At 42.5% G+C, this 25,228-nt stretch overlaps 1 protein-coding gene across 2 annotated transcripts; it reads left to right on the top strand.

Moving 5' to 3' along the window:
* Nucleotides 1-19,840, top strand: ikzf2 (IKAROS family zinc finger 2). Of its 2 annotated transcripts, XM_008303144.1 has the most exons (9): nt 1-66; nt 978-1,061; nt 2,450-2,496; nt 7,753-7,854; nt 10,491-10,685; nt 11,789-11,956; nt 15,832-15,969; nt 16,438-16,569; nt 17,393-19,840. In XM_008303144.1, the coding sequence occupies exons 3-9, from the start codon at nt 2,469-2,471 to the stop codon at nt 18,196-18,198; spliced, it is 1,569 nt and encodes a 522-aa protein (XP_008301366.1). In that variant the 5' UTR covers nt 1-66; nt 978-1,061; nt 2,450-2,468; the 3' UTR covers nt 18,199-19,840. The 2 variants fall into 2 exon arrangements, with proteins under 2 accessions (XP_008301366.1, XP_008301365.1); XM_008303143.1 differs by lacking the exon at nt 1-66 and having other exon boundaries at nt 818-1,061.
* Nucleotides 19,841-25,228: the final 5,388 nt, after the last annotated feature.

The following is a 25,228-nucleotide window of genomic DNA, read 5'->3' on the forward strand; positions in this document are numbered from 1 at the left end:
GTTTTTTTATTTTAATTTTTTTTTGCAGCTGATGGTTATTTCCAGAGATGAGCTGTTGTCCGCCAGGTAAATGCACCCCGTCCTTACTGTTTAACTTGCCTGAACATCTGCAGAAATATATATATATATATATACAGTTCTCCCGCCGGTTTGCTGTGGACATAAATATTAATTTGGCTTCCTAAAGTCACCGCGTAGACGTAACTAGGAAGTAGTGCCAAAAGTGTCAGGCCTATACATTTTTTATTTTTTTTACTTGTACCAATGTAATCATCTGTTTCTGATGGGACAGCACCCGGCTTTCTTGTCTTTTAAACGTGCCATGCTTTGCCCACTGTTTGCATTTGGCACCACATCACATTATTCCCGTTGTGCGCAGCACTAGTTACGACGCGTAAAGCTCTACCGGTTCGACCTTGAGTCACATCTCTTTTACAGTAGCTTTTCAGCACTGCCTACCCACAGATTTCCAGTCCCTTGGTTGTTGAAAATAGCTTGGCTGCTCCCTGTCGCTATGGCTAATTCCTTAGGAACCGGTGGATCCAGTTTGATCCATCCCTCTCTTTCGTTCCCTTTACCAACTCGTCAAGTCTTCCCCCCTCTCTTTTGTTCCTATTGCAAAAGTTCTTCGCGGCGCAAGGCTCGGCTAGCAACTCGTGCGACTTCTCGTGAAATGTTCTGAGTTGGAATCAAGTGTACGAGTCGATGGGACGTCGCTTTTGAAGTGAAGGGGGGGAAAGTCGACGGGACGCGCGCAACAAGAGGCTCTGACAGACAGTCACCTGTAGGACACTGTAGATGCGCACCTCCTCAACTTTTCTTTGCCTTTCAGAACTTGCGCGCATGAATTGTTGGATGTTTTTCCTTTTTGTTGGACATGTTGATCTGAAAGGAAAAAGAAAAAAAAGCATTTGCCTCTCATAGTGACACATCACTGGACGGAATTTGACTTTTTTTTGTTGTTTGTTTCTTTAAAGGGAGGTGGAGACAACTTGCCACCCACTCCCTCTGTCCTTGACTGAAATAACCAACTAATTTTGCACAGGGGAGACACTTGTAAGGTAATTATATGAATCCAACTTTTTTTTTTATGCTGTTGTCTTTATTGCATGTTACTTTCTTGTTTTGCTTTCACATTTCACTTTTAATGTTGGTGGCGAGGAAACTTGAGCTTGTAGGAATAACCAGAATCTGAAACAAATGGTAGCTTTGCTGTGGCTGGCCAAAGGTTCCCCCCATGTTGCTTCACAGGGATGTTAGAACTCAGATAGTTAAGAAAATTGCAGCTGGCTCCTTGTTTTTATCTTTGTCTCGCATCTGCTGTTTAGATATAAAAAAAAATTCTAATCAAAAGAAACTGAAAAAGGATGTGTGTCATTCTGCAAAGGGTTAAATTTAATGCTCTTTAAGGAAGCCAGCAGTTGGCCTGTGACACAGTACACACTGGTTATGTGGCTCTGCTCAGTGTTAAAAACTTTGTCTGATTTCTAAAGTCAAATCATAAAAGCACTCCCTTGATATTTTCTCAAATCTTGTACGATTGGAAGTGAGTCAAGAGATGAAGCCAAGCCTCAGTTTGCAATTCCTACAAATGTCAGTCAACTTATAAGTAATTTACAGCCGTTTTCTGCATCCTCAGGTGCCTGTGGACACCATTTATTATTAACATTATTATTAATGCATTAAAGTTTAAAAACAGGAGGTGAGTTGGAGTGTGTCTGTGCACAGGGAAAGGTCTCGTGGTTTGCTTGAAGTGAATGTCATCTGTTGTGTTGGTCTAATAGCACCCAGTCCTGTGCAAACAGACGAAATGTAACTCGATTCATTTTAGTCATTTGAATTATTTCCGTTTTTAAAATTTCAAAGCTGCTGTTGCTCTGTCATTAGACCTGAGCATACATTGAGATTACTGATCAAGCTTGATTAGTCAGTGGCATCATTTCACCTTAATTATTGAGACGTATAACATCCACCACGATTTCTGTAATTCAATCCAAGGATTTTATTTTTATTTTTTTTCAGGAAACAGTAATAATTTAACACCTGTTTACGCAAGAACACATTAGTGGTGAAGAATGTGAAACTAAAACACGGCACTTCACGCTTTTTCAAAATAGTTCAGAGAGTAGCTTGCTAAATATACGAGACTATTTCTCTAAAAAGAAAGCTGCACAGACTCAGTGCTGTGCAGTCTGTGAGTCTGTGGAGCCATTTAGCAGCTGTTCATTTTGGTATCAAAAGGAACCAATTAACGGTTGACGGGATCATGACATTCATGCGAATGCTTGACCAAGGTCGATTACATCAAGGGATTTATGAAGACACATAGCTCAGGCTGCTTTTGCAAGACACGTTTCTGGTTAAACAAATGAAGGAAGCGAGACAAATCCGTATGTTCTTTGTATTGTCGTCCTATATGTGTTGCAGTGATACGTTTCTGATCTTGCAGGACTCCCAAAGCGCTCGAAATGGAGGCTCCCGAGGAATACTGTGCTAGTAAGTCCTCCTGTTGCTTACATTCACTGCTTTATGACCGAGGCCGGAGCTTATACGTCGGAATGTGTTTTACTGTGCAGATGATGGAGATGATGCTAATGAGGGTTGCATTTTTATTTTATTTTTTATTTTTTTGCATTCTCCATATTACCTTATTTTGACTTTTACAACATTTTGATACCAAGAAAAATTTAAAAAACAACAACAACAAAAAAAAACAACATTTGCAATCACAACACAATAAACATTTCAAGGGATTTTCCCCCGAGTGCAGCCTTTTTCCTGTTCACCTCTTAAAAGGGGAAGAAAACGATGCATTAGCAACATCCTGTTGAATGCAGCAGATACTGGATATGCACTTTGTGGTGCTCCATTGCCCTTTGCTGGTTTCCTTTGGGCAGGTCTCTTGAATATCTTCCCTGCCCCCCCTTCCTCCCCTCCTCCTTCCACCTTGCATTTCGCTTCAGTGTGCATATTTCAAAACAGGTAGCATGCTGCTGATGACATCAGTGGGGACTTTTAGGTCTCCATTGGGGGTTTGTGCTTGTAGGAACACTTGACAGGCGGGACAGGGGTGGAGGTGGAGGTGGAAGAAGAAGATGATGGAGGCTCCCCCCCTCTCTCTCTCTCCTATCCTGTCCTGTCCTTGTGTGTGGGTCGCTTCTGAGGTGGAAAGAAAATATTTTGTCAGCGTGAAAGTGCAAGAAACAGGACGTCTTTGTGGACTGCGATGGCTCGCATGTATCTCACTGTATCCTGGTGCTGCCTGTGAGAGAGCATCGAGGTCAGACATTACACCTGTTGTCCTTATCTTGCAGAAACACCACTATACTCTCCCACACTATTAAACTCCACCACACTAAATCCTACCACCCCCTCTCGTATGCAGACATGTTCTTCTGTTATTAGACACAGAGCCCTCGTGTTCACCGGTAGTAATCTGTCACACACTCATACCTGCACCGTGGTAGTATACGTAATAGGGGAAATGCTGTATGTGTCAAAAAGAATATGTTAAAGGGAAATACATGCAACAGAGAGTGTCAGCCTTGTTTTGAACTTTATGTTTTGAGTTTTTTAGAGGTAGCAGAAGTGCATGAAAAGTCAATGCAAACACATGATTGGGTCAAATCAATTTGAGGCGATGATGCGTGTGCACGAGATGGGAAAAAGCTTCAAATTGAGCGAAAATGATGGCGCCTATCCAAGTGTTTTTGAGCAGTGCCGCCATATTGGGCAGTTTTCCGTTCAGTTGGACTGTTTTTCATTTCATGTATATACGTGCTTGTGTGTGTGTGTGTGTGTGTGTTGTATACGTCGGATAGACAAGATGCTACTTTCCTAGATGGAAATAGAAATTGGGCGACTTTCGTGATGACTAAGTGGGTTCCAGGCTCTGGTTGGACTACTTGATGTCAGTCAGTTTTGGCGACGCTGTTTATGAGTCCAGCTCATGAACACGTAGAGACAAAAATAGGCTCTAAGAGACATTAACACAATGGGCTGAGACCATTTAGAGGCTGAACTAAACGGCCTCACATAAGAGCAGATTGCATGCCAATGATGGAGGAAGTCCTCATATCTTTTACTCAAGTAAAACTCCTGCTATTGCATTTGAAAGATTACTGGAGTACACACAGTATAATTAGGCAAATATCCTTAAAGTACCAATTACTAATGTGCATAAGATTGCAGTTAATGGTTATTTTCAGAAACTAGTGACAAATGGCATCTTAGTGCAGACCCAAAAATGACAAAATGCTTGTTTTGTTAAGCCAATAGTCCAGCAAATTAAAACAGAGAGACGCTGGAAATCCTCACATCCAAGAAGCAATGATGGTGAAATTTAGTGCGTTTAAAAAAAGCTTACGTGCACCGTATTTTATAAACACTCGCTCTGCATGGAAGTGTCATAATTTAGCCCTATAAGATACTAATGTGTCTGTGCTTGGTTACTTTTCACACGTAGCCTGGGAACCAGATAAATGTGAAAGCTCTTGTTTCATTTGCTCGGCTAGAAAGCCTCTGCACCCCCCCTACATGTGAACATATCTCCACCACCGGGCCCTGCAGAGAACCAACCACAGCCTATCTATGTCATCTATTTAATCTAATCCAATATGGGGCGGTTTGATGTGATGTCTACACGGAGGAACATTGTTGAGGCATTTTCATAGCTGAGCCGTGCATCACGCGTTTCATCGCTCCGACTGGTTGCTGATCTGTCTAATTGTATACCGGAGGCATCGCTCTGTACGCATTACCGGCATCCCTTGGAAAACGAACTGAGATGTTCTCGACTAAGTGCGACGAGATGCAATGCTAGATAGCTTATAGCTAACGTCTGCACAGCTGTTTAAGTGGCCATTTATGACTAATAAACAAAGACTGGGTTAAAAAAACAAAAAAAAAAAACAGTCATCAAGGACAACTTGGTGGAAGGTCAGGTGTGAACAAAACGAAATGTTCTACGTGTAAGACGGCATATTAGCATCTGTGAGTCAGAGTAGCAGTATGAGACATGCTGCCTGGTTAGAACTGTATGAGACTGACTATTTTTGGTTTCAATTTTTGATTCAACTGCGTGCACCTCAAAAAGACAAGAGAAGATTAAGAAGAACAGCTGTGGAAAGCTGCTACTGTACTGATAAAATGGACTGAGGCTGGATTTGGTAGCCAATAGGTTGATTGGAGCAGGTGCAAGATTTGGTTTCAAGTAGACTGTTTCTGTTTAATCATCCATCCCACCTTTGTGTGTTTACACTTGTTGCACGATCATACTGAATGTCTTCGTCACAGTCATCAGGAAAACACAAGTAATTGTCCATCTTGCATGCTGACAAGTTATTGGTAAAACAGAGAGAAAAGAACCCCAAACTTTTTCCATTTGATGTCTAATTTCTTGCTTTAGTGTGATAATAACACATCCGTATGAACAACATTAAGAGCAGGTATGACTAAATAGTCGACCAATCTCCAGAGATACATGAACAACTTTGCTCTTTTCATATTTCGCTGTCTATAGTGGTGGACGGTAAAAGGTTTCCCTCCTCACTGGGTCTTCCCCACATGCACAAATACACCTTGCTGCAAATATAACACACCGGTGACGATAAACAGCAAGAGTGTTTGTGGTTTTTCTACCATAAAGGAGACCTCATGCACTTAGACGTTGTGTTTGCTGAGTCTAGTCGTTTAGATTCCGGACAAACTGTGGTTTATTATGATGTATATATATATATTTATAGTTTACTGTTCCACATACCTTTATAATGACTTTGTGCCCTCTTTTGAATAAGTCGTAGGACCAGATATTACATTTGCCTTTGTTGGATTCCTGAGAGGATGACTGTACTTCAGAACTTGTGTGTTCATTCGGTCTCAGCGATGAAGTCAGCAATTATTACACCTACAAGTTTCGTGTGTACACATTTGTTCCTTTCCATTTGCCAGCACATTAAGTCATCCCAATTTGGCGTATTACTCAAAGAACCTTTTCCCCCGCGAGTGTCGACTGTTTGATATCCTGATCTTAATGTTGGTTCAGCTTTGACTCAGCAAACGCGGGGCACCAACGCAAACCGTCGATTCAATCCATGAAAGCCTGTGCGTGTGGCTTGCTGCATTTTTAGCTCGATGCGAATTCACAATATATATCAACCGGCTAAAACATTACGAGTCTGTGTGTGTGCGCGGAAAATTACTGGTTGCGTGGGTGTATCTGACCACTGCAATCACATACAAACACAATGACGTCTTCCTTTGAAGGCCGCCGATGGTGTCGAGATCATGACACAGGGCCTTTGATGACGAACCGCTTTGATGTAACCATATTGCGATAGACATAATGAACACGCATATTGTGGCTTTTAAACGACAATCGATATGTAAAGGAATCTCCCTTGACCACTTCAGCTTCGGCCTAATTAGGAGGCCTTGGTGCCATCTGTAATGGAGCGTGCTTGTTGTAGCGTTCAGCCGGTCCTGAGCTGCAAGTTTGTTCTGGAGACCGTCCGGCCACGGTGCTGCTAGGCATCTGTCAGCATCTGTTACAGTAATGGAAAATCCTTCATGACAAATCTGGGCCACTCCTGTCTCCAGGACAGCACTGCCAAGGGATAGCCAGCGTTGGTCACCTGAGATTTCCTCCAACCCCAACCTGTGCAACCCGAGCCCGGCCCAGGGATTGTGTCATGGACAGCGTCTCCCAGTAAGCCCCACTCAGCGAGGCCGCCGCCGCCACAAAGGAACAATGCCACAGAAGAGGTTGTCAAATTAAAATGAGCTGTCGCGGCGAGACGAGATCTGACACGGATTTCTCTTTTTATGTACGAGGGATCGTTTCAGACAACATTCGGCATCGACAAATTGGAACAGGGAAATGCTTCTGGTGGTTTCAGATGTGGCTCATATCGCTGTCCTTTGATTTTTTATGCGGGAGCTTCCTTAGTTGAGGCTGTTGTTACACGAGGGAGTCTTTCCAGTTTTCCCCAGCTGTCAGTGTGTTTGAGGGAAAAAAAAAACCTTAGTAACCTTTTATTGCTGGTAGTAAATGATGACTCACCGTGGTTCCTGAGGGATCTGACACCTGGGTCAGAACGAGTGTTTGCCTGTTGCCACTGCATTGTTCTAGTGACCCTGATGGGGCCGGGGTGTAAGGGGATAAGGGATTGGTTTGCTCTCCCTCTGAGTGGACACTGGGCTATCCATAGCCTGGGTTCTGTACAGACCGCTGAGAGGATGCAATCCGATCCACATTTGCTGGACTTTAGGATCCCATAGGTGCATAAAGGCAGTTTAGTGTGTTGCTTTCTGTATTCTGCATGTTGACCTCCATACTGACCATTCAGGTAACACTTAGAGGGAAATCGGAGACTGATGAATCGAAGACATCTTTACACGGCTTCTGTATCTCATCCTGTATATTATATGAAATGTTTGTTTAGCTGCTGTTTGATTTACTTCTATTTTTCTCTTTGCCAATATAAAAGTAAATACGCCGTGGATTTTGTGATCACAGTCTATAAGCATCTCATCCTTTTAAATATATCTCTTCAAAGTGGTGTGTTTTCCACAGCTGGGCATCCTAATCTTATCTTTTGAATCTGTTTCAAAAACCCTCATTATTCAGCTGAATAGTTAACATTACCGACAACAAAACTAGATGTTGTTTTTCTTCACATAACAGTGATATTTGTTGAACAACTACTGTATTATACAGCACAATAAAGATTGCTGTGTTTCTGTGTCTCCCAGGTAACGGCCAATACTCTCCCGGTAAGGAGAACTCGAGAATGTTGGCGGATATGTCAGCACCTAATGGACAGACGGTTCCTCAGGGTCCTAATTCCCCCAGTGGTGAGTGCTCAATTAATAGACACGCATTTCTGCACTCTGCAAGGAACAACTGCAGTGTGCTGGCATTCAGTTTCTCTTTCTTTAGAGAAAAAAAAAAAAGTGCACGGTTCACTGAGTTCACTCTCGTCACTGAATTTCACTTGAGAAACTCATTCACAATAAAAGCTCTCTGCCGAAGGATGAATTGATGTTTTCCTCCCCCTAAACGGCTTTTAATGTGAAATACACAAAAGGATCAGCTTGCACCAGGACGAGCAACATGCGAGCTGATGAGAAAACATAAATAAAAGATTCAAAATGCAGCCTTAAACCAGAAGCTAAAAATAAAGTCAAATGAAGAAGTGGAGAAGTTACAATAAGTAAATAAGTAAAATGCAAAATAACTGAGGCTGAATACAGCAGTCAGAGCTATTGTTCAACAAATGTTGGGCCATCTTCTTATACTATATTGTACTTGGTGTTGCTCGCTTCCTTTCAGGCTATTGACTTGATATCTAAGAATATCTCAATGTCACCATGAAACAGCAAAAGCAAGAAAAAGAGGGAACAAAGTGAGAGATGAGCCGAGTGAGAAAAAGGGACGTTTGTTTCCCACAAGTTGAGCGATGCAGGGAGGTACGCCGAGCAATTGGTTTTCACAGGGAGGTGCTCTCCACCGATGTTGTCGCTCTGGAAGTTGCCTAACGCGATTTGCTATCTGAGGTTTTCTTACAAAACAAGGGGCTGCATCATATCATCTGTGCTGTGAATGAGCAGGGAAAATTGCAAACTCTTAAACTTGCAAGCCTGAACAGAAATTGCTATCTTGGTATTGTGCACTCTATTAAACGACAACAGGGTGGAATTACATCCTTCAGGTTGGCGAGGCTGACCGACGTTCTTTTGTTATTTTCCGTCGACCCCCCCCTCAATTAATAGAGATCTTCGTTAGGGATTTTCTACCGATTGTGGGGATAAATCGTGGACTGTACTCCGTCTAGAAGAGGGGCGGAAATGTACGGAAACGGCATTCAGATACATTTTTTTTTTCCTCGCTGCTTTTGTCGTGGCAACCGCTTTCGAGCGTATCCTCATCTGACCACTCTATGCATTCCACTCTGCCACAGTAGAGAGACAGATGTAAAGATGCAAGGAGCTGAATAGCAAGGACGTTCAGGTCTGCTCCGTGTTGCCAGGATACAGCTGTCGAAGACAAGGCTCGATTGCAACTTGGGTATTGGGATAAGTGTTCTTCTGTACAAACTGTGGAATACAGTGTCTTTATTGAGATGCATCTCTGTAGCCTGTGAGACGAGAATCGCTGAATTTATACATTTCTTTCACCGGCCTCTGAGAGTTAAACGGATGCAGCGCCGAAAGCCTGAGGGGACAGTTGATGGATGCAGTCTAATGGGAGGCGTTAGCAAAACAAGCACATACGCTCACACTATGATTATTGCCCCTGTGTATCCCAAAACAGGATAATCAGGATGAGTGAGCCGTGTTTGGATAGTGTTTTTCTACATGTAAAGCCCCTTTCACACGGTGTTTTTTTACTGTAGTGCCCCCAAAAAATTGCTGCTTCATTACCGTATGATTCTTTGAAGTCTTCTGTCACAGTGGGAACTAAATTAAATCTACTGTAAGACCCCCAAATTAAATCATGTTTTATAACAGGGAGCATGGTAACTTGTGTCAGAGGACTTTATAAAAGCCTGTACAAATGTTTTGGACATTGTTGTGTTTGACAGATGTACAGGAAACTGTAAAGACGAAATACAGTATTCTGCTTGATGTAGCTTGGTTGGAAATTGGGTCAATTCTATCACTCAAGCACAAGTTTTTTTAACCTTCTTTAGGTGGGTGATGAGTCAATAATTCTAATTCAAATTACAAGTTTGCGTGGCTGCCTGAGGAATTCACGCTTGTTGTTTTTTTTGCCGGTTGCTCTGTAAACAGCATGTCGAATCCGTCTGATTACTAGGTCAAGCTGGAGGAGAATGGAAGAAGGTGCAGCGGTTGCATACGCATTGCTTTTTTCTGAATGATTATTTTTGTGTTTCAAGTATTACTAATTGCTGGTGACTGATAACTAGCGACTGCAGGAGGTAAATAGTTTCCTGCCGCCTCCCACCTCCACATGCACACACACACAATATTGCACAATCTTTTCGCCCTTGTCATCCAGCCGGTCTCCCACTGCTAGACGGTAGCAGCCAGCAAAGGGCCTCTGACACTCCTTTTCTCCTCAGGGACAGCCAGAAACCAGACTAGCCTGTTTCTTTTTCTTTTTTTTTTCCTCTCCGTCTCTTCCTGTCAATCCATCCGAACACTCTCTCTGAGTTGAAATTAAAACGATGTCCCCTCCGCCTCCACATTTAATGTTGTTTTGCATATCTAACCCACTTAAGGCAACCTATGCCATCTCTACCCCCCCCTTCAGCCAAGCCGGTACATAATGAGACCAACAGAGATCATCTCAGACCTTTGCAGTCCACTTCAAACCTACAGAGGCTGATCCTAACCCTGATCTTAACCTAGTTCAACCCTATGCCTTATGAATGAGCGCCGAGGAGTTTAGTACAACGAGGTGCTCTCATAAAACCTGCATCCGATGCCGTACGGTGGGAATCTCAAGGTTCTGTTTTGTTTTACAGAACTGACAATTAAGCAAGAGGAAGAAACCACGGAAGAGGCGGAGAGCAGAAGCCCAGCGCCTGAAGACGCCGGCCAAACGGGGGACGAAGGCGTAGTGCTGGAGGAATCCATTACCGGCAGCCCAAGCAACATCATACAGGACGGATTGTCCGGCCCGAATGTGACAGCCGATGCAGGAAACCGACAACCGAACGGTACCGATTCTGAGTTCTTGGTGCAGCTGACACACTTGAACATATTTGGGCATTAGCAATCCACGCAGATTTCTTTCTCTGACTATTAAAATCAAGGCGGTGGTGTATGTTCCCCCATCTTCAGAGTGAGTCACAACTCGTTTGTTTTCCTCGACAGTGGGTGTGGAGCGCTTTCTGTTTTTTTGTTTTGTTTTTTTTGTTGAAAGACAATAGTTTAGTCTTGGAATTATTATCAAGGAAAAAAATATCCTTGGAATCCCCCGCAACCTGTTTCAACTGATGCCATGACTGCTGTGGTTGTCACAGCGTCAGGATCGTATTTCTCTTTTCCAACTGGCTGCAGATCAAAAGATATGCCATTAGAACAGAAGACAGCAGTCTGCAGAGCACTCGCCTGTACACCCAGTGCAAGACACAAACCCGCACCCCAAATGACATGCAGTATAAGTACATCCTCAGTGAGCAGTCCATCCAGGAGTCTCTGGATGTCCCCACAAACATGCTGATTTCACCTCACATGCATGTCTTTAAATGAAGTCAAAATAGGGAGAGGATGCAGGTTCAATGAAATCAAGTTTTGGTTTCAGAAAAGTCCCAGTAAATTCAAAAAGCAGAGTAATTTCAGATTAAATCAACTCATAACAGCAAAAGAGAATTCACATTTCTTTGACTGTAGTTGACTTTAGACCAGATTGTTCCCCAAATGCGAGTATAAGTATTTTAACTACTTCTTCCTCATTTCTAAAGATGGTATTCTTTAATACATGCATACAACATACATGTACTTATTTAAGCTTAGAGAAGGTTTAGAGACTGCATTCAACAGTTGTTTGGTTCCTTCATGATCAATCCCAGAAGTAGTTCAAGAGGTTGTGTGTCAACTGAGGACAATTTGACAGACATGTTTAATTCTTAGTGTATAAAGCAGCTCTAAGTAATAACTGAACATGTGGGTGGGGGTCCACAGCCACTTATAGACCCACAGAAGGTAAATTAGTCCAGTCAGTGAGAAAAAAAAAAACGTCTTTGCAGGCTTGTTGATGCATTCTAAAAACCCTCTTCCACAATGAGTGGTATTGACTTCCTGTGCTCGCCTCTATCAGGTGACAGGCCGTTCCAGTGCAACCAGTGCGGTGTGTCGTTCACCCAGAAGGGAAACCTGCTGCGACACATCAAGCTGCACACAGGTGAAAAACCCTTCAAATGCCCCTTCTGCAGCTACGCCTGCCGGCGGCGCGATGCCCTCACCGGCCATTTGCGCACTCATGCTGGTAAGCCTCTTCCTCACCCGCTTTGCTTCCCCTTTTTTTGACTCATTCACTCCGGTTACCCAGAAGAACTCTGGTTGCATTCAAGCACACGAGCACCTCAGAGATCTGAAATGCAATGTTTTCAGAGGGAATTCAACTTTTAAATTGACCCATGCAAAGTTACACTTATATTTTATTCTCCACATAACATGCTCTACGTCCATACATCTCCTCCACCGCTTGGTGTTCACGCTTAATAACCGCAGCTTGTCTTTGACATTATGTTTGCATGTGTTTCGCTTTTATTTTTCAAAGAAGAACTGTAACCGCCTCGATCTCCTGAGATGTTCAGTGTGTCTGGGCTGCCTAATGCGAGAGGCTCAGTGCACACGCCAGTCGGTTTCTCTCTATTTCATATTGTTTTTGACAAGATGTTTTTTTTTTTTTTTTTTTAACATGCGTGTTATAGACAGTGCTGTGAGTGCCTTGTGGTTAGATACCAAGGACACGCTGTTCCTTAGTCGCTTGACTCGCTAAGGAGGAAACTATCTCTGTTGAGAAACACATGGGGAGTGCTGGTGTCTCTCTCAACTGTAACCCACTTTCCTATCAGAGGATGTGCTCTCCCCTCTGTTGCGCCTTTGTAATCAAGGTCAGACAATACCGTCATTTCTGCCTGTGATGTCCCCACGGGGGTTACTCATACTTGGTTCTCTTTTTTACATCGAGGTAACTTTTGTGTTTGGGTGTGCAGCCATATGTTTACCTACAGTTTTTGTCTGTTTGCTGGTGCTCTCTTAAGTTTTATGCTTGTCTTGTGCACATCTTGTCTTCCACCATCAAAACGTGCTTTAAATTCCTGCACAGTTGAGCTGGATTTGTTTGTTTTATCCCTCAATTTTTCTGTTGTTTTTTTGGCCTTTAAATATGAAGTTGGCTTTCTCTGATCATTTAGTAGGAACTTCATGTTGCTAAGCTATCCCGACTCCCGTCAGCGTCCAGGGGATCCACCGCTGCGTCTCCCCGCAAAACCTGCCGGTTCTGGTCTGGTGCTTTGCCAGGAAGAACAGGTGTAGCTGAAAGAGGAAAAAAATAAAGCATAGAAAGAGAGGTCATGTGAGGGGAAAGTGGGAGTCTAGAGTGAGAGACAGTGAAGAAGAACAGAAGGCCAGAATGAATGCTGCACCGAAAGTTGACATTTTTTGATCTGATTGTCGAACTGATAATGCAGCAAAAAAAAAAAAAAAAAAACCACCGTGACTCGAGAGGCGATCAATTTTTACATATTTTAAGATCTAAATTCGAGCAAGTTCCCATTTATTAGCCAAATGCAATCAGTCAAGTGAGTCTGTGTTCGCAGTGTGGATCATTTGCATGAGTAAGAATAGCAGCTGAAAGGTGGATTCTTTAGGTCCATCCAACATCTGCACAAGGTTATGTGTGGGTGGCAAATATGAAAAAGTAATGAAGTTTATGTTGTGTGTCTGTGTGTGAGAGTGTGTAGATGTGAGCCGCTGTGAACACAAGGGAGTGATACTTGATTGAATGCTGCCTACTCCACTTTTAGAGTTTCACGGCTGGAAAGCAGCAAAGAGAATTATTTCCATGATGACGTTTCATTTTGAAGTAACTCTTTCATTCCCCAGAATGAATATTACAGTGATGACCCTGCAGGTACACCCACCCACACTTTAATAATATTGAAACCTTTTGTCATTAGCCACCACTTTTTTTTTGTGTCTGTTCATACCCAGAAAAAAAAAAACCCAACGAGATAATAAATCCTAGTTTCGAGTTCATCTGACATAATGTCATTCATAGACCACAGAAGTACTGAATGACATATGCAGCAGAAAATCTATCATCATTCCACATGATTCACTAACAAGCAAAAAAAAAAAAAAGTGCCTGCTGATGTAAAACTGGCCATGACTGCTCATGTCATTGTGTGACGAGTGGGTTTTCTTTCATTCACACAAATCATCATGAGAAAAATAAAACAAACAGTCCAGGGGAGACAATTAAACAGAGTTCAAGGACGATTCAGCTCTGAGTTGCTGCTGCTGCTTCTTTTTTTTTTTCTCCCCCCTCCTCTAACTCACCGTTCGTTCTGTGAGAGAAAAACGACTTGTGTTCACGTGTGAACCGTCACTTCCCTCTAAACGTGTGTGTCACAGCCTCCATGGCTCAGACTGAAACATGTTTGGTTTCTCTGTTCTCACACTGACAAGAGCATTGGATTATCTGCACTTCTTCTTCTTCTAGTAATACCTGTCACCATTGTGCCAGTGAGCGTCTTCACTACGCCGCCTTGCTCACCGTGCTGTCTGGGTCACGGCGGTGCGCTCGTGTGGCCTCCGGTTCAGTCGCCGGGTCCCTTTGTGAGTCATTACGTTTGCGAGTTTTGAGAATGCCTTCGACAGCAGGACTCGGACCTGCTGTCTGGGCGGCGCACGCGTCACTGGGATTCCACTGAATGCAGCGTGTTGTTAAGGTGTTAAATTTAACTTGAAGCTCAATATTAGAACGGCTAACGTGTCTTCCTGTTGAATATGGTCTGTGGAAAGTTAATTTAAATATTGTGAAGGACCAGTGAGTTGAATACATGAGGGACGGTTGTGTTAAATTTTGGAGATATTTGTCTTTTAACCCTCGAAACCCCAAAATTGGCTTTAAAGGCATGTTATGTTTTAATAAATGAGCAAAACAGCACAATTTATCAGAGCCAGAAACTTGATTTTTGACTTTTTTCCCTTGAAGTAATCATTTGTGACGTAGCTTAGTTGAAAAAATGAACCAAATCTAAGCATAAAATCATAATATTTCAGCAAAATCACTTTTTTTTCTACATCTCAGTGCAAATACACCAAAAATAAACTATTTTAACTTGATTCTGGAAAAAAAATTATCAAATTTTGCACTCCTGTGTGCAGCTGAGAGGCCACGACTGACTCCACTGTGGCCAGCAGATAAGATTCAGGGATTCTTCGGCTGCGTTTCCACAGAAAGGAGACAAGTGTGGAAACAAATGAAACAGTAAATTACCACGAAGAGGCAAAATTTTTCCAGTATTGGTAACACGTAGCAGCACTGGGAAAATGCTGCATGTGTAGGTTTCAATTTTTAGAAAAATTAATCAAACAAATAATCGAAGAAATTCAACTATTGTAGGTTTTTGTTTTTCATAATTTGGTAAATCTATATATTGCAAAAAAATAATGCTGTTTCCATAGAAGCACAGGACTTTGTATTGCAGTGAACAATAATGAGTTAAAAAAAAATAAAGAGGAGCAAATGATAAATAAAAACATTTAAAAATGTTTCCCTGATCTGCTCGTATTGATCCGTTGGCTACACGCCGGACGGACAGACGGTAGCGATGGCTTGGCTGAGGCAGATGTAAAGCATGCGTCTTCGTTTTTCCATTTCTCGAGGTAGGAAGGAATTGAATGAAACAGAAATGGCACAATGAATCACACTCACACCTCCATAGCAGTTTAACTTGGAGTCAGTTTCCTACCGCCGCTAAGGGATGCATGATCAACTCCGCCGTTCACTCATGCTGTGCCACAGTCAGTGGGAGTTTGCTGTACGTTTCGCAGACTGAAGCGTTTTGAAACGCAGACTTTATGGCGCAACTATCTGTCGCCCACAACTTATCTCTCTCTCTGTCTGGCAACAGTTGTGTGGAATCCTCACACTAGTAGTGGAACCTCCATGATCTCAGAAGCTTGCTTTTGGTTTGTTTGTACTACTGACTGTTCTCAGTATTTACTACGCACCGCCTCAATACTGCGGCATTAGATGCTACCCACTCTCTGTCTGTGCAGCCATGAATGAAATTAATAGGCTCTCTCTCTCTCTTTCTCTCGCTTGCTTGGAATGTCTTTTTTTAGTTGGCAAACCGCACAAGTGCAACTACTGCGGCCGGAGTTACAAGCAGCGGACGTCTCTGGAGGAGCACAAAGAGCGCTGCCACAGCTACCTGCAGGGCATCGGCTTGGATCCCGCCGCCAACACCGGCCCGTACACAGGTAGACAGTCAGACTAAAACCGAAACCGCGAGCAGTACCCAAATCACAGTACGATGAGCTGCTGCGTGAAGGTGGGATCGCGCAGAGTGAAGTCAGCTTTAACCCCTTTGCACACGGTTTAGTTGTGGATTAATTGTAATAAATGCATAATGAGAGGAGTCCCTTTAGAGGAGGGAAAAATACATTGATTTGCCAGTTTTTTAACCATGAATTTATGAATTTGATCTGCTTTTGCAACCACTTAACTACTAAAATAGCAAATTATGTCAAGTAATCCTTCTGAAAAAGCAAACAAGCAACATATCCTGAGATTTATAAGCTTCATGATGCAGGAGTTTGAAAAAAAAAGAAATAAATAAACATGTTCTCATTTCATTTTTAATTTGCAAGTGATCTGTTCATTTTAACCATCTCAGTCCTGCTTTTAAACATCCACATGCATTCTTTGCGCTTCCTATTTATCTCAAGGCGAGGTCCCTAAAGAGCCCAGGTCCCTGGCCGAGGCCAACACCATGGCCAACTTTGATCGGCCTCCTATCATCGAAAGGCTGCACAGCAACGTAGGCAAGAGGAAGAGCACCACGCCTCAGAAATTTGTGGGTAAGTAATGGTAGACAGGCGACAGCTTTATTTCCTTTTAGTCAAGGTGGAGACCATGAGGAAGAGAGACAGTGTTTGTTTTTTTGAAGCTGAGGTAGCTGCTGAAATGATTCTCTGCACTGATCGACTTTTTTTTTTTTACCTTCACTTTAAGTTTTGCAGCATTTCAGTGGATGAAAGAAAGCGGGCATTGAGTTAAGAGAGCTTAACAATTTCTTTCTTAAGGAGTCTTTGAATGCATTTATTAATTTTTTGCACAATAAACTCTGCAGCTGATTCTCCTTTCACGCTAACAGAATGGAACTATATCATTGACTTTGCAAATTCTGAGTTTCTTCACTGGGCTGGAATGGCTTTCCCCCTCTTCCTTTGCAGTGTTGCATCATACAACATTATATAATTTCACACAATAGCCCTGCCCTACTTACTGAAGGTTTTTTTTTTTTTTTATTTGGCACACTATTAGAAAAATAGATTGAGCGAGCAAGAGCAAGCAGATGACAGAGAGACAAGGAAATGTTTTTCACTCTGTGGTTAGGTACACCTGTAACTTTGCCATTGCTCTTATCGAGAGAAAACAGCTTACCGCATCCCTGTGCTAGAGGGGTTAAACAGCGCACCAGTAGATGGATGGGGCTTTCCACCCCATTAGACTCGAGCATCAAGTGCAAAACGTGAAAAACAAGAGCTAAAATATCAGCCAGATATAAGTTTGACGGGCTCGGGAGGAAATTTTAAGCACATTTCTGCAGTATTTCTGTGCTGCTGCGTCTGTATTTAACGTCATCTGCACACAGTCACGGTGCTGCTCTGTTGTTTGCAGGTGAGAAGATGGTCCGCTACAGCTATCCTGATTTAGGCTATGAGATGGGCCTCAAGTATGAGAAGCAGGCTGAGCTGATGCCCCCCCACATGATGGACCAGGCCCTCAGCAACCCCATCTCATACCTGGGTTCAGAGACCATGCGCCCCATGCTCCACCACCACCCAGGTCCTCTCTCTATGGCTGACGTGGTGCCCATCGTCAACCCCCTTTTCCACCACGTCCTGCCTCTTGGCCAGCGAGCGGAGCGGCCGGGAAACTGCGACACGCTGCCGCCGCAGCCCCACGAGTTCCCGAGCCATCCCACCTCGAACGGCCCCTCCGCTATCATCAGGCAGGGCAAGCCGCCACAACCGGGGCAAGAGGAGTCGCCCAGCAACAGCGGCATCGACTCCGCCGACTCGGCTCGCAGCAGCCCCCAGGACAGGCAGGGCTACCACGGCGGCGGCGGTGCCCCTCCCGGCCTCAGGTCTCGAGCCAGCCCGGCGGTGGTGTATTCGGGCGAGCGGATTAGAGACGCGTCCCCCAGAAGCGGGGCGGGAGTCGGGGCCGGGATGACGAGGGCGACCACGGAGAGACCCGCGAGCCAGGACGGGGTGAGGGTGTTCGGACGAGAGGGACAGGAGCTGCGGGCCTTCCAGTGCGAGCACTGTCGAGTGCTCTTCCTGGACCATGTCATGTACACCATTCACATGGGTTGCCACGGATACAGAGAACCGCTCGAGTGCAACATTTGCGGTCACCGGAGCAAGGACCGCTACGAGTTCTCCTCTCACATAGTCCGCGGCGAGCACACCTTCCAGTAGAGAAGCAGAGGGAGCGAAGGGAAGGACAGCGAAGCGACAGGAGCAATAGCCTGACATCCGTCCTCGTCCCCTGTGAGACTGTCGAACGGCGGCGCTGTAGACACGTGTAGCACAATCACGGACTTTGTTTTTAAGCTACTTATTGTGAATCTGAACAGTTGAACAATCACATGAAGGTATGGGCCAAAGACACATTTTCTACTTATTTAATTATGTAGAGGAAGGAAGGACGCTTTTGTGTTTTATTTCTTTTTTTTTTTTCCTCACAAAATGTTACTGAATTGTAGAACAGAGCAGCTTTGACTTCATTTTAGTCTTTTTTTTCTCCCCTGCTTTCACCTTCCTTGAGCTTTTATTGACGTTTTCATTCCTAATGTCGTGTAATAGAGCCGATTCCTGCCTTGTGGGGTCAGCGAGGTGGACGGAACCAGCCAGGATAGAATATCAAGGGTTCGTTAAATCCTCAGAAAAATTAAAAGAAAAAATCTCCTAGGATGTTAAATGTGCTGAGAGGATTTTGACTGCCCAAACTTGTCATTAGAGGTTACTTCAGGTCAACCACCAACGATGGATGCAACGACTTTTTCTCTTTTGGTGTCCCATTAGCGTCGAGGCTTTGAATGTAATCTGTGAAGCATCAATACGGGTGACAAAACGGATGTGTCAGAACTAGATTTACAGATGTATATCACAACTTGTAAATTTGTAATTTACGCTGAGTTGTTGCGGTAAATTACCACGAATGTGTTTTTTTACAAGTGCACAACACGTCTAATTTGTGAAGCTAGCTTTGTTAAAAGCAAAAAAAAATAAAAAATGCTGCACAACTAGCCGATGCCAGACGACTACCTCTCAACAACCCGCCCGGAAAGATTGATCGACTGACGCTACGATTGTCGTACGATGCTACTTTATACGAATCGTGTCAGTTTGTTTTTTTTTTTTTTAAACCCGAACCCGGCCGTGTTTTCGCGGCTCTCAGTGGCTTGTGAAGCACTTATGAACCGCTGGCACAGAAAATGAAAACCACCGACTTCCCTTGGTGGTTTGTGAATTTTGAAGTCCTGTCAAAACAAAAAAACAAAAAAGCAAACATCATCTGAACCAGTTTTCAAAAATTAACTGTGGTAGAATAACCTGGATTAGTTTAAACATGCAGATGAATAAATCTATGTTTTGATCTTTATACGCTCGTGGTTTATTTCAAATGATGCTGGAAACATAACGAATTCGGACTCGGTCGAGCAAATCGCCCGTACGTTTAAAATCGTCAGAACATTTGTGAATCTCTCTGTTTATATTTCGTGAAGCTGAATTCGTTGCTTGCATCGAGACTCGTTCCTCTGTTCGGTTTTTTTTTGCACTTACAAGGTAGAGCTATTGATCAGGAAGCACACTGGACGGTAAACAAGAAAGTCCACACTTTATCGCTCTCGTCAGCCCCGTGACCTTAACGAGTTCGGCCATGGCCTTCTGTCTCTCAGCTCTTAAAAGCTTCCAGTGTAATTTCACACAGATAATTTGTTGGGTTCCTTTGTGTTGCACCTACATCACGTCCTGTTGGCTCGTGGGTTTGCTGGCAGCCTGAGCATCCCCTAAACTTTGTTTGAAAGTGACAGATGACATGGGCAGCCCAAAAAAACTAAACAAAAAGGCAGTTTTTCTTTTAATTAGCTGGCTGCGGTTCTTTAAGGCGGGGATGGTGCGGGGCGCTCTCTGATGTACCTCGTTTTATGCTTCTTTTCTTTCTTTCTCGCACATTACTTCTGCGTCTTTCATCCTCTTTGTAAATCAGGACCAATACAGGGAAACATTTACCGAAGCTTAACTCTTTAAACGTCGTCACGCTGGCTTCCTGTGATATTACGAACCTGACCTCGTAACCACCGTCTTGTCTCACGCACAAGCGTACACACACTAATGTCTGTTTTTTTTTTTTAACTTCTAAATCTTCGCTCTCTGCATCGCCATAATGTCACCACATTCACGTATGACCTTTGACAACAAGGGATCAAGGCAGAAACAGCAGTGAGCGAGAGAAGGGTTCAGGGAGTGCGGTTACCGTGCAGCGCTGCTCTGAAGGCGCTTCCCAGAACTGTAGCATCGCAGATCATCTCTATTAACCTCCTACAATCGAAGGCTCGTGTACATAGAATCGAACAGATAGTTGAAGGATCCAGACAAAAAAAAGGCCAGTTTGTTTGTTTTTTTTTTGTTCATAGTTACTGCGTCCCGTTTGGAAGGACTCTGATGAGACTGTGCTCGGTACAGTTGGTCATGCACTTTACGTGTCTTTGTCGTTTGTTTTTGAGTATATTAAAAATGTAGGAGAACAATCATGAACAGGAGAGAAAAGCACATTGGAAATTATATATATATATATGAAAAAAAAACAGAAATGTAGGGTTTTCTATGCTGTCTGATGTTTAGGTTTTTTTAAATTATTATTATTAATAAAATCGACAAGAACTTTATTCCATCGTCACAAACAGTCGAACTCAGTGATCCCTTCTTCATGTCCAATCAAAAGGCAGCTTTTTTCTCTGTTTACATGTTGCTTCTTTTAACTGGTGCCCAGCGAGCATAAAACAACAAAAAAAACTTTTAAAAAAAAGAACCTACTGTCTGTAAAGTGTCGGCACTGGAGATTGTTTACACCTTGCAGCTGTGATATACAGTCCTCTTGTATATATTTGTTTTCTGGAAAAGCCTTATCTGTTTCGACCGGGGTCCTCCTAAAAAAAACTAAAAAAAACAGCCTTTTATTTTTCTTATGTTCAAATGTAATGTTTGGTTTTTTTTATCCCCTCCAGAGGCAACAATGGCGAACATAGATTTTTTGTTCTCATAGTAATGTAGGAATAAGTATAGCCTTACTTATAAATAGAATCTTTAACTGAAGCAGCCATATGAACAAAAAAAAGAAAACATAAAAAGGTCTTTTGTCAGGCCGCCCTGTGAGCGAGGACTTTACTTGAATATCTAAATCATTGTTACAGATTGCGGGGATGTTTTTTTTTTTTTTATTGTGCATTTTGAAAGTGAGTGTGCTAAACGTCTATTTTTCTGCTGAAATGTTAATGCAAATGTTTCATTTGTGAACTTTGTGTGTGTGTGTGTTTCTGTTCTTTTTTTTTTTTGTAAGTTTAAAAATGTTTACAAAAATGTAAAATGATGGCAGGGTACCGGGTGCATTGTATTTTTTAAAAAGAAATAATATACGAAAAAAAAAATTGTGTATATTTTGGCACTGAATATTGAAATATTATCCAGTGACGTGTGCTGATCGATCAACTCTGACATTATCGATACCAACTTTCTGATGTGAGGGCTCTCAGGTATTTGCTTAGGTTGTGTATTTTTATGTCCTAAGATATGTGATTTTATTTATCGAAAGAAAAGAAAAAAAAGATGCACACAAGTTCTTTAGTGGTTTCTCTTGACTTATTGAACACTGAATGTGGTGAAGGAAGTTGGAGGACTGTTCAGCCCCTTTTGTTTTTGTTTTTTTACATCTTACATGAAGACGCACTGCTGTGAAGAGGACAGTGTATATTTTAAGGCATGAGTTTGTCTCTATTAAAGAAAAAAAGGGTTTTTACTGCCTTGTCTGTTTTGTGGATTTTCAAACAGGAAGTCAGACAGATTGTTGTATTGTTTTCTGCAAAACATGCAAATTGTACCTTACCTGCAATTAAAAGATTATATTGTGAGAAAAACAAAAAAGTGTTGAAATCAGTTTGGTTTTAGAAAAAAACTTCCGCTGCTTGGATTTGAATTCTCCTTTTATCGTGACATTTTGAGTCTAATCGCCTCAGCAGAATTTCAGTTAAGTCATCCCAGTAGCTTTCGGTGTGAAATTGAAATTCGCGAACGAGAATCGAGCCGATCATTAGGGTTGAATTGTGAAAAAAAAAATAAGAAGCAGTCATCAGAAAATATTATCAGCTCTCCAGTCATTGAGTTCACCTCCGTGGAGTTCTGTCGCTTTACTGTTCAGCTTTAAAAAAATTTTTAAAAAAAGGGCTTATGCATGATTATAAAAAATAACGTGTAATTTATGTGAATTGGTCATGTAAGCCCTAATAGGCTAATTCCCCTATACATGAATCATGAAAAGAGAAAAAAAAGATAATTAGGATTAGACAATTAAGCCCTGATTGCGTGACAGTCTGCTGAGAGTCGCTGCTGATGTAAGATAGCGATGAGTCATGTGACACAAAAACCCAGAAATGTACATCTAGACATATTCTAATACTTTCATTCTTGTATGTCATATGTAGATAAATAGGTGGCCTAATTTAGCCTCTTCAAGAACACTTGAGAACATTTAGGAGACTTTTAAGTTGATGCAATTTAATTGTTATTTATTCCCTAAAAGTAAAAGCAAGTTTGAGGAGATGTGCTGCCAAATTATATATATATATAAAAAAAAAGGAAAGAATAATTTCAGAAAACCAAGTGAGCACTCAGAGCAGCGTACTGTACAGCCTCAGTTTGCAGTGTAATGACTGGTGTTTGTTCCTCCCCGGTCTTTGTCTGAATGAACAGGTGGGCGCCAGAGCCTGTTGAAGCCTCTAAATGTCAGAGCAGTCTTCTTCACCCCCTTACTTCTTTAATCTGTATATTGCACACACACACACTCAAACATATTCGCGCAGCAAACACACACACACAAAGAAAAAAAAATCAAAGCTGCCTGAAGGCGGTAGCAAAACTGAGAAGTGTAAAAGCCTGAACAGACCCCAAACTGTATCTTTTCATCTTCAGATTCCCCTATTTACCTGCCTGTCAGTTGATTGTTTGTTCCCGTCTGCATGGCGTCTCGGTTTGAGTCATACTTTTAAGCACAGGAGTGATACACCTGCCCTCGCTGTGTGCTGCTCCTCTGGCGGAAAGGCTGCTTTTTTTTATTCAGACATATTAAAGAAAAAATAAGATACAGAGCTAAGTAGAGAAGAGACTTATTGTTGTCATTCTGTGCCACATTTAAACTATAGTAATGTAGAAAATGGGGATTTTTTTTTTCTTCTTCTGGAAGAATGACAGAATATTCTTATTATTCTGAAAAAAACAGATAGATGGAACCTGACGTGTTGTGTCATAACGGAGAGTTTTGCTGGAGTGTCATCAGCATCGAGAAGAAAAGGGAAATTGTACACAAGCAATTTTTACTTGGTTATTACACCAGCCTCTGTTTTTTTGTTTTTTTGGGAAACAGCCAATCCTTTGTTTGAAGGATTTCTGCTCATGCTGATGGTTAAGTCAATAAAAACAGATATAATCAATCATCATGGGAAAACAAATTGCCGTAAACCATCCACGGTAATGTATGGATTGCTAAATATTAGTAAAGAAGTGATTGATAAATGCACCTAACTCATCAGACCAGCAATCTGGCTGTTGGTCGTTTTATTAAGAGTTAAAGATGGAGTCTGCCATTCTGAAATAATAAAATATTGCTGATTTTTTTTCTTTTCATCCAGTTTGCATATTTAGATCTTGTGCCAAATTGTCTCAAATGTGGGACAGAGACGTTGGAAATTAGTCAGGTGGATACCAAAGTAGTCATGAATGACTTGAAATGTGTCCCAAAGGACCTGGAAACAGTCCAGAAAAAGTCTCAAACTCGTCTAGAAATGAGTTTAAATATGTCTAAAATGACTTGATGTGTCCAAAGTGATTCTAAATTAGTCTAAAAATGTCTCAAGTGATTAAAAATGTGTCTTAAATCGCTTAAAAACTGTAAAACAACCATTGGAAACCGTCCCAAATGAAAAAAAAACGACACAAAATAAGTCCAAATGAACCAAAATGACTCAAAACATTTTCAAAGTGACAAAACAAAAACCCGCCTCGCTCTCGCTGCTCCCTCCCATCGTCCTGGGCACCAGCACAGACTTGCACAGGTGAACTGGAAAAGCAGTTTCCCCATTTATAGAGGCGGGAGCTTTTATTTTCTGCACACGTGGAGATTTTTGCTGAACTCGACAAAAAAAACAAGTGGATGAAACAGTGATGATGCGGTGGTTTGGTTGGAGATTTGAAGCTTTGCTGAGCTCTCGGTGACGACGATAAGACATGAAGCTGTACAGACTGAGGGATGTATTCTGAATAAGTTTTGTCATTCTCCTGATCAAACAACAACAAAGACGACATGTGTAGCTCTGATTTTGTTCTCACTGCACTCAGCATGTACGTGAACCTGTCTTTGAAACATTCATGAGGATAAACCGGGTGTTGGTGTAACCCGAGGGTTTCCATTGGTGCGTATTTGGAGATATCGTCAGGACCACATGACTGGAGCGGCTCAGACTTCCCTGTTGGGTCCCGCTGCTCGTTCTTCTGCAGATCCTGTTCGACAGAGAGACTCTCGTGGAGACGTCAGAGGCATTGGCATCCACACCTACAGCTCAGATTAATCCGACTACACACCTCCGAGTGGCACCGGACCGGCACTCACGCCACGGGTAGCCCACACAGAAAAGTCTGAATAAATATGAGTCAGTGGACGTATGAGGGTTTTTTTCCACATTAGCAGAAAGAACATTCATTTACTCTGAGCGCTAAAAAGCCAGAGAGCGGTACGAGGCACGGATGCATCCACAACGCTGCTAAAAATGACATTATTTTTTTGGTTCCACTTCAGAATAAATGTGGGTTTTGTCTTGAGCTACGAGCAGCTCAGCCTGTCCTCCTGGGTTTCGAGTTACCGAGCAGGCAGCGCTTCCAGATCTTTTTTTTTTAGCCAAGTGTGAATCCTCGGCAACGGTTGTGCAATCACCCCGGTGACAAGTCCTATTCCTGTTTTTCCTGCCAGGTAGATGGTGGATGTTTGGACAGGCCCTTAAAACCTTCACAGCAAAGATATGCACACACACACACACACACACACACACAACCCACACGCCTAGTTAGTTTCTGTTACACACCCATATCTTAGAAGTTAGCAGGGCTAGTCGAGGCACTCTACAGTCATCTGGTACCTGTTGTTAAGTGGTTATATTTGTAATGTGAGATGTTGGGAAAA

Source organism: Stegastes partitus, unplaced genomic scaffold (genome assembly GCF_000690725.1).
Source record: "Stegastes partitus isolate 25-593 unplaced genomic scaffold, Stegastes_partitus-1.0.2 Scaffold1945, whole genome shotgun sequence".
Classification (NCBI taxonomy): Eukaryota; Metazoa; Chordata; class Actinopteri; family Pomacentridae; genus Stegastes; species Stegastes partitus.